At 42.2% G+C, this 13,235-nt stretch overlaps 1 protein-coding gene across 1 annotated transcript; it reads left to right on the top strand.

Moving 5' to 3' along the window:
* The first annotated feature begins 11,302 nt into the window (after positions 1–11,302).
* LOC308389326 (nanos homolog 1-like) lies at positions 11,303–13,090 on the top strand. The gene has a single exon (XM_080870668.1). It carries the CDS (start codon positions 11,434–11,436, stop codon positions 12,118–12,120), a length of 687 nt encoding a protein of 228 aa, XP_080726794.1. The 5' UTR covers positions 11,303–11,433; the 3' UTR covers positions 12,121–13,090.
* The last annotated feature ends 145 nt before the right edge of the window (positions 13,091–13,235 follow it).

Genomic DNA, 13,235 nt, shown 5'->3' with positions numbered 1-13,235 from the left:
ATCTTTTTCTTCTTCTTCATGAAAAGAAAGCACAAAAGAGGGAAGGATTTTGAATACTGTTAGATAATGATGTTCTATTTCTGCTCGGTGCAGCTCTTCTGCAGCCTATTATGCGGTAGCCTTGTCAAAACAGGGTGCATGTAAAGATTTTATTGTCGTAATCTGTCTTTTTTTAATAGGCCGCATTAGTTTGAAAGTGAAGCTCACAGCAGCAGTGAGTCCATCACGAGGCAAAAAAGAGTGGAGACAAGCCAATTAGTGCAATCAAACAGCCACTGGAGCTCGCAGAGCAGGCTGGATAGCGGAGCTGCTCAGAGAAACTGGACATAGTTTCTTTATTGTGCGTCGCTCACAACAGCACTGAACAGAGCCGCAGAAAGAGCTCGTAGCTCCAGTAGCTCTGCAGTTATCACAGGCAGAAAACACTGCAGCACAACGCTGCTGAGACATAAAGCCTTCCCCTTCTAATCATAGACAATAGAGTGTATTTCATTAAGCCAGATAATGGTGTGTGCATTTCATTACCATAGATAACTAGGAATATTTAGATGAGGGATGAGGTGCTCATAAAGCGCCAGTTGGTAGCCATGGTAACCTGGATCTTGGCAAACAAAAGAGTCGGGTAGAAATGTTTGCTAGGGGAAGGAAAGAAAAGGGGAGAAAAGAGGGAAGGAGGCAGACAGCGAGGAACCTCGGAGCTAAACACGGTCCCAGGCCAAAGCAACCAAGCCGAACGCTTCCATGTTGTTTTTCCTTCCTCCTCTCTGAAAGAGACTCAGGTGACCGCCGTGATCCTCCCTTTGTTCTCAAAAGTTAAATATTCTTCTCTCTGTAGGATACCCTGGATAATTACATGCTAATGTAGCCGCAGGCCAAATAATAAACTTAATCACCCAAATGTGGAAATCAATGTGCGGTAAGAAAACCTACCCATCCATCGAGCTCCGCTTCTGTGGTTATTACAACCCCCACGTGCCCCGTTCGCACTGCCAGTCAAACCTGACTTTATTTCGAGTGAATTTCAAATGGAGATGCTTTCAGACAATAAGAAGGGCCTTGGAGCCTAAATCAGTCCAAACCATGACCTTGACCTTGGGAGATGGTTTTTCATTCATCCTGTTTCAGGGCTGTCAGCTTGAGAACAAAAACCAGGATGGTTTATATTACTGTGGATGATGCTAAGGCAATAGAAATTCATTTATTTTTGGCAGCGTGCAACATTAAGCTCTGCTCCACAGATGCGAGTCTATCATTGTTAATGTAGAAACATCATTTGGCAGCTCGAAAATTAAAGGTTGGAGTAAATGACAGCTCAATGCAGCTGATTTGGCACCGGCAAAATAAAACATTGATTACAGCCGCTCACATTTTTCATCATAAATTGCCCAGTCGAGCTTCTATACACTATAATTACAAGCTAAGTCACCACTGTTTCGAATAATTGAACAGATTAAAACATTCATTTTACGCCATCCTCTCACATATTCCTAAATGAACATTTTTTTTAAATGTGGCATCAGAAAACACGTACAGGAAAACTGCTTTAGTTCTAGTTGTTTTGCCATTTTTAGTTACTGCTTTCATTTACAGTACTGTGCAAAAGTCTTGAGCCAAATCTCATTTCAATATTTCTTCCAATTAAATGTAAAAACAAACAATCTTGAGCAGCAGTTCTCCAGGTTCTCTGCACAAACAAAAGAAGTCGTCTCAGCTCCAAAAAGCAATCTACAGCAGATGAACAGCATCTGAAAGTCATGCACTTAAGAAACAGGAAAACATCCAGTAAAAACCAAGAGATTCATCTGAACTGCCTGCTACATCAAAGCCTCATTGCAAATTGTCATACCACAGGACTTACACTGATACACTGTGATATTTTAGCACTTCTTCTCCACTCACCACTTTTCACTCCCCATGTATTTATACAGCATTTTGTATGGGACTAAAGTCACTAAAAGTCCAGGTCTAAGAAATACTGACTGTATATCAGTCTGAACCTGACACTCCTGTGACCAGAAACACTACAACAGATGATGCAGAAAAGAGAAAATAACTACACACCAGCTACACATGGAGTTCAGCCATTAGGTGAAAGCAGATAGGACTCCATATGGTGGGCGATCATTTTCTTGTTACCCCAGCACTCCACATTGGCAGGAATGTAGCACCGCTGTCAGACCTAAAAAAAAAATCAGCTTTTTAAACATTTATTTATCCTGGGAGATCTTTTGGAGAGCATACTGAGTATGATTTCTCTAACACCCTGCCTCACATTCAGCTGCACTCATCCATATTTGGGGAGCCTGACTGCAACCTTGATCTGAAAAGCTTGAAGAGCAAATTCAGTTTTTGAGCTGCTATCTCTATTAACGTTTTAAGATCTCATAAAAAAAGGATTTGCATTCTAAGTAGCCTCATCAGGATTATGCATGATTTTAAATTGTATTTAATATAAGACTGGAAATTAGTTTAGACTGAATATGAGTTTCCAGATATGACGCTATGTCATCAAAACTCACTTTATAAATAATATTCACTACTAGCCTTGAAAAACACATCTGAAAATATGGGCTGTATGATGCACCAACTTGCACAGGGAGTATTCGCCCATTGTGAAAAAGCAGGGAGGAACCATTGTCCTGAGATGAGAAAACGATTTTCTCAGATAAACATGGGAAACCAACATGAAGTCTGATATTTCCAGTTAAAACAGGAATGAAACCACAGGTGAAAACACACACACAAACCAAAATGAAGCCAGCCTGTGATAGTCAGTCATGATAATGTCGATTCCCCTGATGAAGTATGTGTGGGTGTGTTTGCAGCACCACACTCCAGTCTTGGCCCAGAGTAATAAGATCAGCCTGTTTGGGCCTGACAGGCTGAGCCTCTCTCAGGGTGGCCCATCTGGCCAGCGCCCAAGCCTCGGCGCCAGCCACCGGCTCTACTGTGCAGGGACCCATCTGTGGTCCTGTGTGGTATCGACCACAACACCACCAGGCCTGTTCTCATCTGCACATGGGTCCACCAGTCTGCATATACATGTGAGCTGCAGATGGGATCGTAGGTAAACTAACAACAGCAAATTGCTCTTAGTGATTGTTTTAACCTGAGGTTTGATAAGTACAGCAGAAGAAGAAGAGGAAAAGAACAGCGAAATGAAATGGGTAAATTTGAACCTCGAACTAGCATTAAGGTCACTAAAACATTTAAAGGTACATGCAGAAAGTCCAGCCTGCCATAGGTTTGAAGAACACGAGAAAGTATTCAAGATTACAAATTACAAGCTCCCACAACCCAAAGAACCCTAAAATGTCTGTGTACCTGACACCACAACAACACCACGCCCGGATGGATGATTCTGTAGATGTACCTACAGACAGGTGGATTTAATGTTGTGGTATATTTCCATACCATGAATAACTGTTTTCACATTTTAATTGAGTTGAGTTAAACAAGGGGTTTGTACCTCTTTAACTACTGAGATAAGCAAACTTTAGTAAAGTCCCAAACCTCCACCTCAATATAAAAGCTAGATCAAATGTGACTATGAAGTATCACATGATAGATGTACAAACCGAGAATGACTTTCCCATTCAGCTATTTAAGCCACAAACCCAAATGAACCCAAAGCTGTTCCCTTTAAGTTTACAGTTTCTTTGTAATTCAGTTTCAGGAAACCAAATGCAAGATGAGAGAGAGAGAGAGCACTGACATGACAGCAGCTGCATAGCTGAAAGATCACAAGAGACAGCCGAGCGTGTGCTGATAGGGCCAAGACACATCTGCCTCAGAGATCTAATGGTCTGGAGGTAGGAGGGATTGAGTTCACTGCATTTTAGAGCTAAACTAAAGGGTTTAAGCACGGAGCAAACAAAGGACAACACTTAACTTGCAATAAGCAGATAATCTCACAACTTCATACACAGTGCACTGAACTCACTTTTACTTTACACTGTAGATGCATGCATATGGCATTGTTAGCGGTGTAACCAAATTTATGTGCTTAATCAGTTAGCTTCCAGATGTAATGGGAATATCACCAAAATACTGGACTAGCTAAACAGAATGATAGCGCTAAATGCCTGAAATAGTTTTGTATATCACCCCCCAGCTGTCAGTTCACTACACTGAGTGGGCAGCTTGAAACAGTCTGTGTTCACCATATGTCAAGATTTTGAAACTGGTAAAGGAAAACTCTGACCTGCTAGTTGTCCTAGGTAGGGAAATTGCTATCATATTAACAGCAATACGCTGCAGACTATGATGAAAGTTTGTATGAAATTTCACGTTAAGCTATGCAAAAGCTCCTGAGGGTTTCTAGCCTGAACCAAAATGATAGACTTGGCTAACCAACTGCTTTTGCCACTGGCCAGTACACCAATTCAATTCAATTTTTCAGTTTAATTTATATAACACCACCCACAACATGAGTTACCTCAAGTGCTTTGTACTGTAAGGTAAAGACCCTTGAAAACCTCAACAATCAGACCACCCCTTGTGACCAAGCACTTGGCGACAGTGGGGAAAAAACAGGGGGCAGTTATCTGTTATCTCTGTGACCGGTTGGGGGTGAGGTGAGGGAAACAGGGCAAAACACATGCCATGGAAGAGAGACAGAGATTAATAATAATTAATGATTAAATGCAGATTGGTGTGTAAACACTTAGGTGTCAACCATCATCAGCAAGGAAAGTGCAACACAGACAAGACTTATTATTGACTCTAGTTCAACTCTTTCTGAGGCATCAGTTTTTCATTTTTTTATTATCATGACTGTTTTAAAAGCTTTTTCTGAAAATTAATCTATGAGAAAAGTGTGAAACCAATATCTGTGCAGCTACTTTTGAAGTTTTAGGTCAATTGTGCTGACAATTTCTCTGCAGATCACCTCTGCAACTGAGAAATTCATTACTAAGACTTCAATCTCCACAGCACTGGAACCACAGGATATTAAACCTTTTACCTTTACAGTCTCACCATCTTATAGTGCTTTGTTACAAACCATTAAACTCAAGACGGCTGCATTTATTTAAAGCATCGGTGGCCACAATGGCAATTAAAGCCCAGGCATTATGCTCCAACCATAAAATAGATGTAAATATCAGCATTGTTTTAGCGGAGGCTCTTTCTAGCCTGGCTAAAACGCTACAAACGGACTTCAATCACCACGCAGCCCACTCGCCTGGCTGCACAGTTTAAAAGCTTGACACGATGTGTGGGACAATGGTGGCTCTCGAATGCATTGTGAAAATCAGGGCCAATGGAATTTTCCCTGCATCATTAAAAAGGGATTGGCCTGCTCACTGCGTCCATGGAAGTGCCGTTAGTTAACCCAACAAAGGTGCTCTGGCTGGACCCTCAGAGATGAAGGGCATCGCAGGGGCTCAGTGAATCCACTTCTAATCCCCTCTGCCCCATTGTACCGATACACTCTAAGCCCTTTGACCACTTCCCGCTCTAATCTGCAGATTTGGGTGAGTTAAACAAGTTTCTGATCCATGCCCCACAACGTCCCTTCTTCTCTTCCTCTGCTCTCCTTGTGGTGTCATGTTTAGTTACAGCCAGTGACCTCAGCAATGGTCCCTTATTTATTTATTTATTTTTATATATATATATATTTAGGCAACTTTAAAATGGTAAATGGCCTGTATTTGTATAGCACTTTACTTAGTCCCTATGGACCCCAAAGCACTTTACACTACATTCACATACAGGTGATGGCAAACACAGCTGCCCTGGGGCACACCGACAGAGGCTGCCAGACACTGGCGCCACCTTGCCCTCTGACCACCACCAGTAAGCAACTGGTGAAGTGTCTTGCCCAAGGACACAACAACCGAGACTGTCCAAGCCAGGGCTCGAACTGGCAACCTTCTGATTACAAGACAAACTGCCAACTCTTGAGCCACCATCGCCCCATCATGGAAGGTACTTTGCAAAGCAGGCACAAAATGAAAAAGCTTCATCTGCCATTTTATATCATATTGTTGTTTTTACTTCATCTGCCTTTGTTTTTTATGTGGTGACATAGTAACACACTTTTGGCTTTTGGTCAGACAAAATTAGCCAACTGTAGGCTACACAATAGGGTTAAGCAAGCTATGATTTGTTGCCAAACAAACCCTTAATTTCAATTCAATTTCAATTCAGTTTCATTTATACACCGTCAAATCCCAACAACAAGGTGCTTTATATTGTAAGGTAGACCCAACAATGATACATACAGAGAAAAACCTAACAATCATATGACCCCCCCCTATGAGCAAGCACTTTGGCGTCAGTGGGAAGGAAAAAGTCCCCTTTAATAGGAAGAAAACTCCAGCAGAACCAGGCTCAGAAAGAGGCGGCCATCTACAGAAATGACCTGGAATTAGCAATAATCCCAGCCTTTCTTTGAAGATGTGTAAAGTAAAAAAAGAAGAAAATTTGCTGATCTGCTGACTGTTTTATAATTTATCAATGAATCATTTTGCAATATCTGTATATAAAACAAAGAAACTGCCAAACTCCATTGGGATAAGGTGGAACCGTCGTAGGTTTGAGGTGTATGCCAGAGATATCGTTAATTTTAAAACACAATACATGGAACTGCTGATTAATTAGTCCAGCTCTCAATTTTAAGGAATGGATTTTAAAAAGTGTATTGTGGAATCACCTTTAAATAAAAAAAAAATGTCCACCAATCTCAAGGTGTACATGCAGATGAACAGTGCTTTCAGTCATACCACTTCAGCCATGTTGAGAGGGTATTAAGTACATGTGTGTGAATGCGTGAATGCGTGCTGTTGAGGGGAATGGGTGGAGTCTTGGGGTAAGTAATAGCAGGCGGCATTCAGCGAGTTGGTGGTCGTGACAAAGCACTTGACAGGGCGAAAGACACCCCCTAATTTCAGGCTGACCTTGGCTTGTTTAGCGCTCCCTATTGCTGCTGGTGACATTGACACGTGTCTGGGGTTGGGCTGAATCTAGGAGCTGGGGGTCTTGGGGGTGTGTGCAGATGGATGACCGTTAGGGGCGCAGGCTTATATTCCCACGAGAGGAGGCAGAGGTCAGGGATCAAAGCCCCAACTGATTCCCTACCCTAGTCTGTGTCTGGGGACAGACAGAGATTGGGAATGAAATGAAGCTCAGGCTGGCCACATTATGCAGTTTATGTAATTAATGCAGCGGCAGGAATGGCAGGGGTCGGCAGGAGCGGTGGGTGTTTGTGTGCATGTGTATGTTAGCATTGAAGGGAGTGTTGTGTGTGTCTCTTGTGCCAGGCTGCTGTAGCTTGCACAATGAAGCAGTGCAGCTGGCACAAGATTCACACACACACACACACACACACAAACACACTAGAGTCTAGAGAGGTCTTTTAATTAACGGATTTGTTAATTTTCTATTCAACTTGACAGTGATGAATGGGGATGCAGCGGCTGCCCATCTCTGCCTCGGCTGTAGAGCAGACAGAGCTGCCTGGGAGGCCTCTGGGTACCATCATCTCACTCTGGAGCCGTATTTATGCATGAAGATTTTTTTTAACCCATTGCAAGCCAGAGTCCCTGCATTTATTGTAGCTTTATCTGTGTAAAACAAAGAAGAAAAAACACTAGCTGTGGCTCGCACTCCGCAATGAGCCTGTGTGGAGGCCAGACAGGGCTGTGAAGTAAACACAGTTAAACAATGGCCACATTTTATGTGAACAAAGCAACATTTGTTACTGCTGGTTGGCTACAATGGAAGTAGTGATTACTTATTGTTATCTTGGCCAGTTACCAGTTTAAGCTTATCATTCATTGTTTTCAAGTGACTCTTATTGCTTAAAATGTAAATGACACATTGAAACCTAGTAATTTACCACAGCATATTTCTTATCAATGACGTCCATTTAAACGCAAAATATAGCAGTAACAAAGGCAACGCCCCTTTGTGTTTTCCTTAGGAGCATATTGAATGTAAGAAAATCACATGTGCACAATGTTCGTTAATACGATAGGATATATCAGAGGTGACGATAGCGTTTGATCGTATTACTTCTGCTCTGACGTTACACTTTACACTCACGTTCCAAAAAACATAAATCAAGTACCGTAGGTTTATTCCATCTTTCAGAGAGCAGACCAGCACTGGGCTGCAACTATATTAAAGCTGCAGTAGATGACTACCAGTGATTTAAAATATGTTAGCTTCTCTTAAAGACGTAACATTTAAATCCACAATAAGAGCCACCTTGTTTTCTTTTGTCTTGCTGTGTGGGGTTTGCATGGCTTCACTGTGCCTGCTAGTGAAGCTGCTTCCTCCCACAGTAAAAGACATGCTCTGTGGTTAATTGGTGATTTCAAACTGGCCGTAGGTTTGGATGTGAGTGTGTGTGCTTGTCTCACTTTCTGTGTTGGCCCCATGACAGCTGGGATAGATTCTGGCAGCCCCGTAAGCTTAAGCTAAGAAAATGGATGCAGTTAACTGCACCATGACTTACTAACTAATCAAACATTTCTCTTCTTTACTGCTTTATTGTGTGAAGCACCTGTGAGCTGACCTGTCTTTTAAAAGGCTTTTTATAAATGAACTTGCCTATTCTCCTCTCATGCCAGAAACCTTTCTGCTGTTGCCCTGCTATAGTGTGAGTCTGAAATGAAATCTTCTAATGTAAAAATAAATAAATTTCATATTCATTATCAATACTTCCTTTGTTGCTGCCAAACACGTTTTGCATTAAGAATAATAAAGGGTAGGCCCAAAGCAGCAGAGCCACATGTCATATTGGCCCCCGCGCAATTTATCCATTGTGATATGGCAGCCATTCATCTTTTAAATGCTCTCTCATGATTTCCTTTGTGCATGCAGAGCTGGAGGTGACCTTGAAAAGAGACCATGTGGTGTATTCTGATGATAATTTATTCTCACATACAAGAAACTGTCTCGCTAACATGATTTTCTTCATGCTTTTGCGCCGTCTTACACTCACTGGAAACTTTTGCAGCAGCAGCGAATGTAATCGCTTTTAAAAGAAGCCTTCCCAGGATTTATAGGCCCGTGCAAATTTTGGATGCACGCATATTTTCTTGAAGATTTTGGCATGATTTAGAATGAAACTCACCCCCCCCCCCCCCCCTTTTGTGACCCAAATACAGGTCTTATTCCACAATATATATACCCAGCGGCTGAACATGAACCTATAAACAAGCACATTTATAAGGCGCACCAAAGTGGCTTACAAAACGACGCCGTTTCTGTTTTCCTGTAAACGAATCGCAGAATCATATCCACAGACTAAGTCTTAATCTGCAGCAGACCGTTACGGGTTTTATTTCATCAATGAAAACCACAGTCAGAAAATTAATCTGAGCTCCAATTTGAAAATATAAGACATGCAAATGACTTCTGTCTCAATTTTCACTGTCCTTAATATTTCACTTGAGGGTGTGACAAAAATAGTAACACTGTCATTGTCCCAGCAGTCGGGCCAGTTATCAAGCTCTTTTTTTGGGCGCCCTCCTTACAGGGCTTTGACTGACACACACACACACGCGTGCACACACACACACACACACACACACACACACACAGATGTGGCACACTCCTTTTTAATGCATATTAATGAAGTTAAACGGCCTGCTACAGGGACGAGACAATGGAGCAGAGGAGGACTGGTTGTGAGCACCAAGCCGTGGGCTCAGGGGAAGCAGAACATGTGCAGCTTCATGCAGAAGTGACAGGTTCATCATCGGTGAAGGATGGAATCTGCTACAGTGGTCAAGCACAAGATGTTTTTTGTGTGTGCGCGCTTAAAGGTCACTGCTTCTTGAGGCGTTACATGACTATGTCCTACACTTTTTGAATTTTCCTAGTTCCACTATGTGGCACTCTTTGATTTTTTGTCTCTTCAGCTACTGATGTATCCCCAACTCATTCAAACTAGAAAGTTATTGTCATTAAAGTTGTATAAGGCATTGCAAAAAACAAACTTTTGGGACTTTTAGTCTAAGGAACAAGCATTAGATCAATTCCCATATGCCCATATGCACAAAAGAGGTTTTGGTTGCTGTAGCGATTCCTCTATCTATATTGGTTATAAGACTCATTCATAATGTGATTCCAGTATGAGATATGGTAGGACAAAGTCTAATATGACCTATTCTTTAAGACACATCATAATCTATTGTTCAGGGCTTGTGACCTCCCTCCCTCCCTAAATCAAAGAGTTCCTACTTGTGACACCTTGTGACAGTTTTGGCATCTTTGTGACTTTTGCTTTTCAGGCTATGTTATATTGATATTAACAAGCCTCGATTCACAAGATGAAGATTAAAAAAGAAGCTAAACAAATATCTTATTTAATGTCATCAAAAGTGCAATAGAGCGCAGATGGAAAATTCAACCCTCCTGCCACGATTCTGTGGCTGTGGAGACAAATCTGAGAAAATAAGTCAAGTCTGCTGTGCTGAATTGAGTCTTTAAGAATGAAAATATAAGCATGTATCATTCAAATGTAAGGCGGTTTGTCGATTGGTGTGACACAAACAAGGCGAGATTATTCTTATGACTCTTGTGTTGTCCTCGGGATTCCCATATATTTGTTTGCCATTCACCTAGGGGTCATTTCTGACCCGAGGACAACACAAGGGTTAAATATGATGCTGGTCTGAGCAGCACTGTTATTAAAAACCAACCAACTACACAAATCCAGTTTGACAAATATCACAATATCTGCATGGATAACAACTTCACCAGGCTGCACTGTAAATCTTTGGTCAGAAAGATCATTCACACTGTTTAGAACCACAATCTGTACTCTCGGTGTGAACTGTTACCATCGGGAGGATGATACAGAATTCTGCAGAGCAGAATGACTTTTTAAGAATTCCTTTGACCCTCTATCACGTAAAATTTTAAAAAGCAGCTTAGAAAAAGTTGTGGAAACAAAAAATACACTGGAAGACAGGTCAAATCCACTCTGATCTATCTATCTATCTATCTATCTATCTATCTATCTATCTATCTATCTATCTATCTATCTATCTATACTAAAAAGCAAAAGGGGGAAAGTAAATTGACAATATGTCATAAAACCAGTCACATCTTGAGTTCAACAGAGTAACAGCTGATTTCTTTCAAACCCAACCAACAGGGTAGCTTACTTTCTTTTAACACAAAGAGATTTCGGTGCTAATCGTCATATTATGGGAGGGGAAATGATTTCCTAGCTCAGTCACTCCCTGCTCTGTAGACCCTCCTATGGGGCCACAGAGAAAATCAACTTGAACCAAACCACGCCCCCGTGTTTTATTCTGGGCAACTTAACAGCGCCTGCATGCTCAATGTTCTGCAAAGTAGACCCAGCAGGAGCAGAGAGAGGAACCCTCCACTGGATCCTCATGCTGACAGCCATCCAATCCAAAACGCCTATTCACTAGTGTGGACGTTAAACTGTGCGGCTCTGACAGGATGGATTTCTTAGACCGCGGTTACCTGGACGCGCGGTCTCCTTATGATTACACCTTTAATTTTTGGAACGACTACCTCGGGCTGTCGACACTTGTCGCCAAAAATAAGATCAACAGTCCGCCCTTCAGCCCTAACTCTATAACCGAGTCTCTTAAAGCGACTTTGGGACTGGAGGACGATTCCCCGGTTTGCTCCTGCGTAATTGGGCACGGCAGGGACACCAACGACGGACCCTTGGACTGCTACTGCGCGGCCCCGAGCTCCCCGCCAATCTCTATCTATGATCTCAAAGAGCGCATCTCGCTTCTCAGGCCATACGAACACCTCGCTAGTGATTCGCAGCTGGGGGACAGAGATGCCCCCTCGTACAAGGGAAGCTTCTCTGGCTTCGACCTGCTCGCCATGGACCGAAGACGCAAACAGGCTCAGAGGGGCAAACCGGAGCCCAAAGTGTGCGTCTTCTGTCGGAATAACGGCGCACCAGAGGAAGTTTACGGCACCCATATCCTGAAGACAGTGGACGGCAGAGTGCTTTGCCCCATCCTCCGGGCGTACACCTGCCCCCTCTGCAGTGCCAACGGTGACAATGCGCACACCATCAAGTACTGCCCGCTTTCTAAAGACCAGCCGAGCCAGAGAGTGGCAAAGGGGGGCAGAGCGATTGGCAAACGGCTGAAAATCTTCTGAGCGAGCAGATGAAGTTAATGACGTTTGAGTGGCACTGTCTGAAATTACTAATGTCTGTGGCAGTAAAATCGCTCCATTTGACGCACAAGACAAGTCTGGAAAAAGAAAGAAACGATCTGAAGAAATACGATTTCTATTCTTTTTTTTTTCTTTTTGTACATGTAACAGCTTCATTTCCAATGTTTCTGTCTATACTGTAACTGTGGGCACATAGTTTACACTTGGACGCACTGCGCGTAATATAACCCCCAGCACTCTTTAAAGACTTGGTGATTAAAAAAATGAACCAAAGTACTGTACAGATCGACCTGTGAATGATCGCCTTCATGCTATAATCAGAAGTTGCTGTGTTTCAAGTAACGCAGTGCCAGTGCAAACAGCCCAGCAGTCAGCGGGCTGCTCTTGCCAACATAAATGAATATGCAGCACTCCTGATATGAGGTGAATGTTTAGTCCCACAACCCATTGGCCCCATGGATGTAAGAAGTGTGACAGGCCGTGCAAGAGATGCAAGATCTACTTCTTTATGTCCTGCACATGTTTTTTCTCCCTTCCTTGAGATCTATGTTTTCTACCAAAGGAATACACTTTTTGTATTGCAACTTAGCCTAAAGGTAAATTTCTGTCGTTTATACGTCGCTCATGTCTGATATTCTTTATGTGATTTCGTGTAAATAGGTATCTTACACATTTCAAGTGAATGTAAAACACTGGAGGTGAGATCTGACTTTCATTTCTGTCATATAGTTCAAGTACACACACTGACTTGTTTTTGTTTTGTTTCTTTAAACGTGGAAATGTGCACCTGTAATTCTTGTAAACGTACAAACGATTTTAGCAATGAAAAGCCTGACATTCCAAAGTCTATCTGTCAACTAAAATGTTTTATGTACTTATTTTTACCTTATGTACCACTGGGAAATATATTCGCTGTAAATGACCTCTGAATAAACATGGGATTTGCAGATTTCTTTGACTGTACGAGACTCGCTGACACGATCATGATTATGGTAGCTGTAGGCAGAGCCTGCAGCAGGTGATGACAGCATCTTAAGTTGAGCGTATGCTGTCAAAGGTAAGTGGGGAAATACATTTATTCACAAAACTATTTCATC

The sequence above is a fragment of the Rhamphochromis sp. 'chilingali' genome (assembly GCF_963969265.1).
Source record: "Rhamphochromis sp. 'chilingali' genome assembly, chromosome: 21".
Classification (NCBI taxonomy): Eukaryota; Metazoa; Chordata; class Actinopteri; order Cichliformes; family Cichlidae; genus Rhamphochromis; species Rhamphochromis sp. 'chilingali'.
This window is presented reverse-complemented; position numbering and strand designations above follow the sequence as displayed.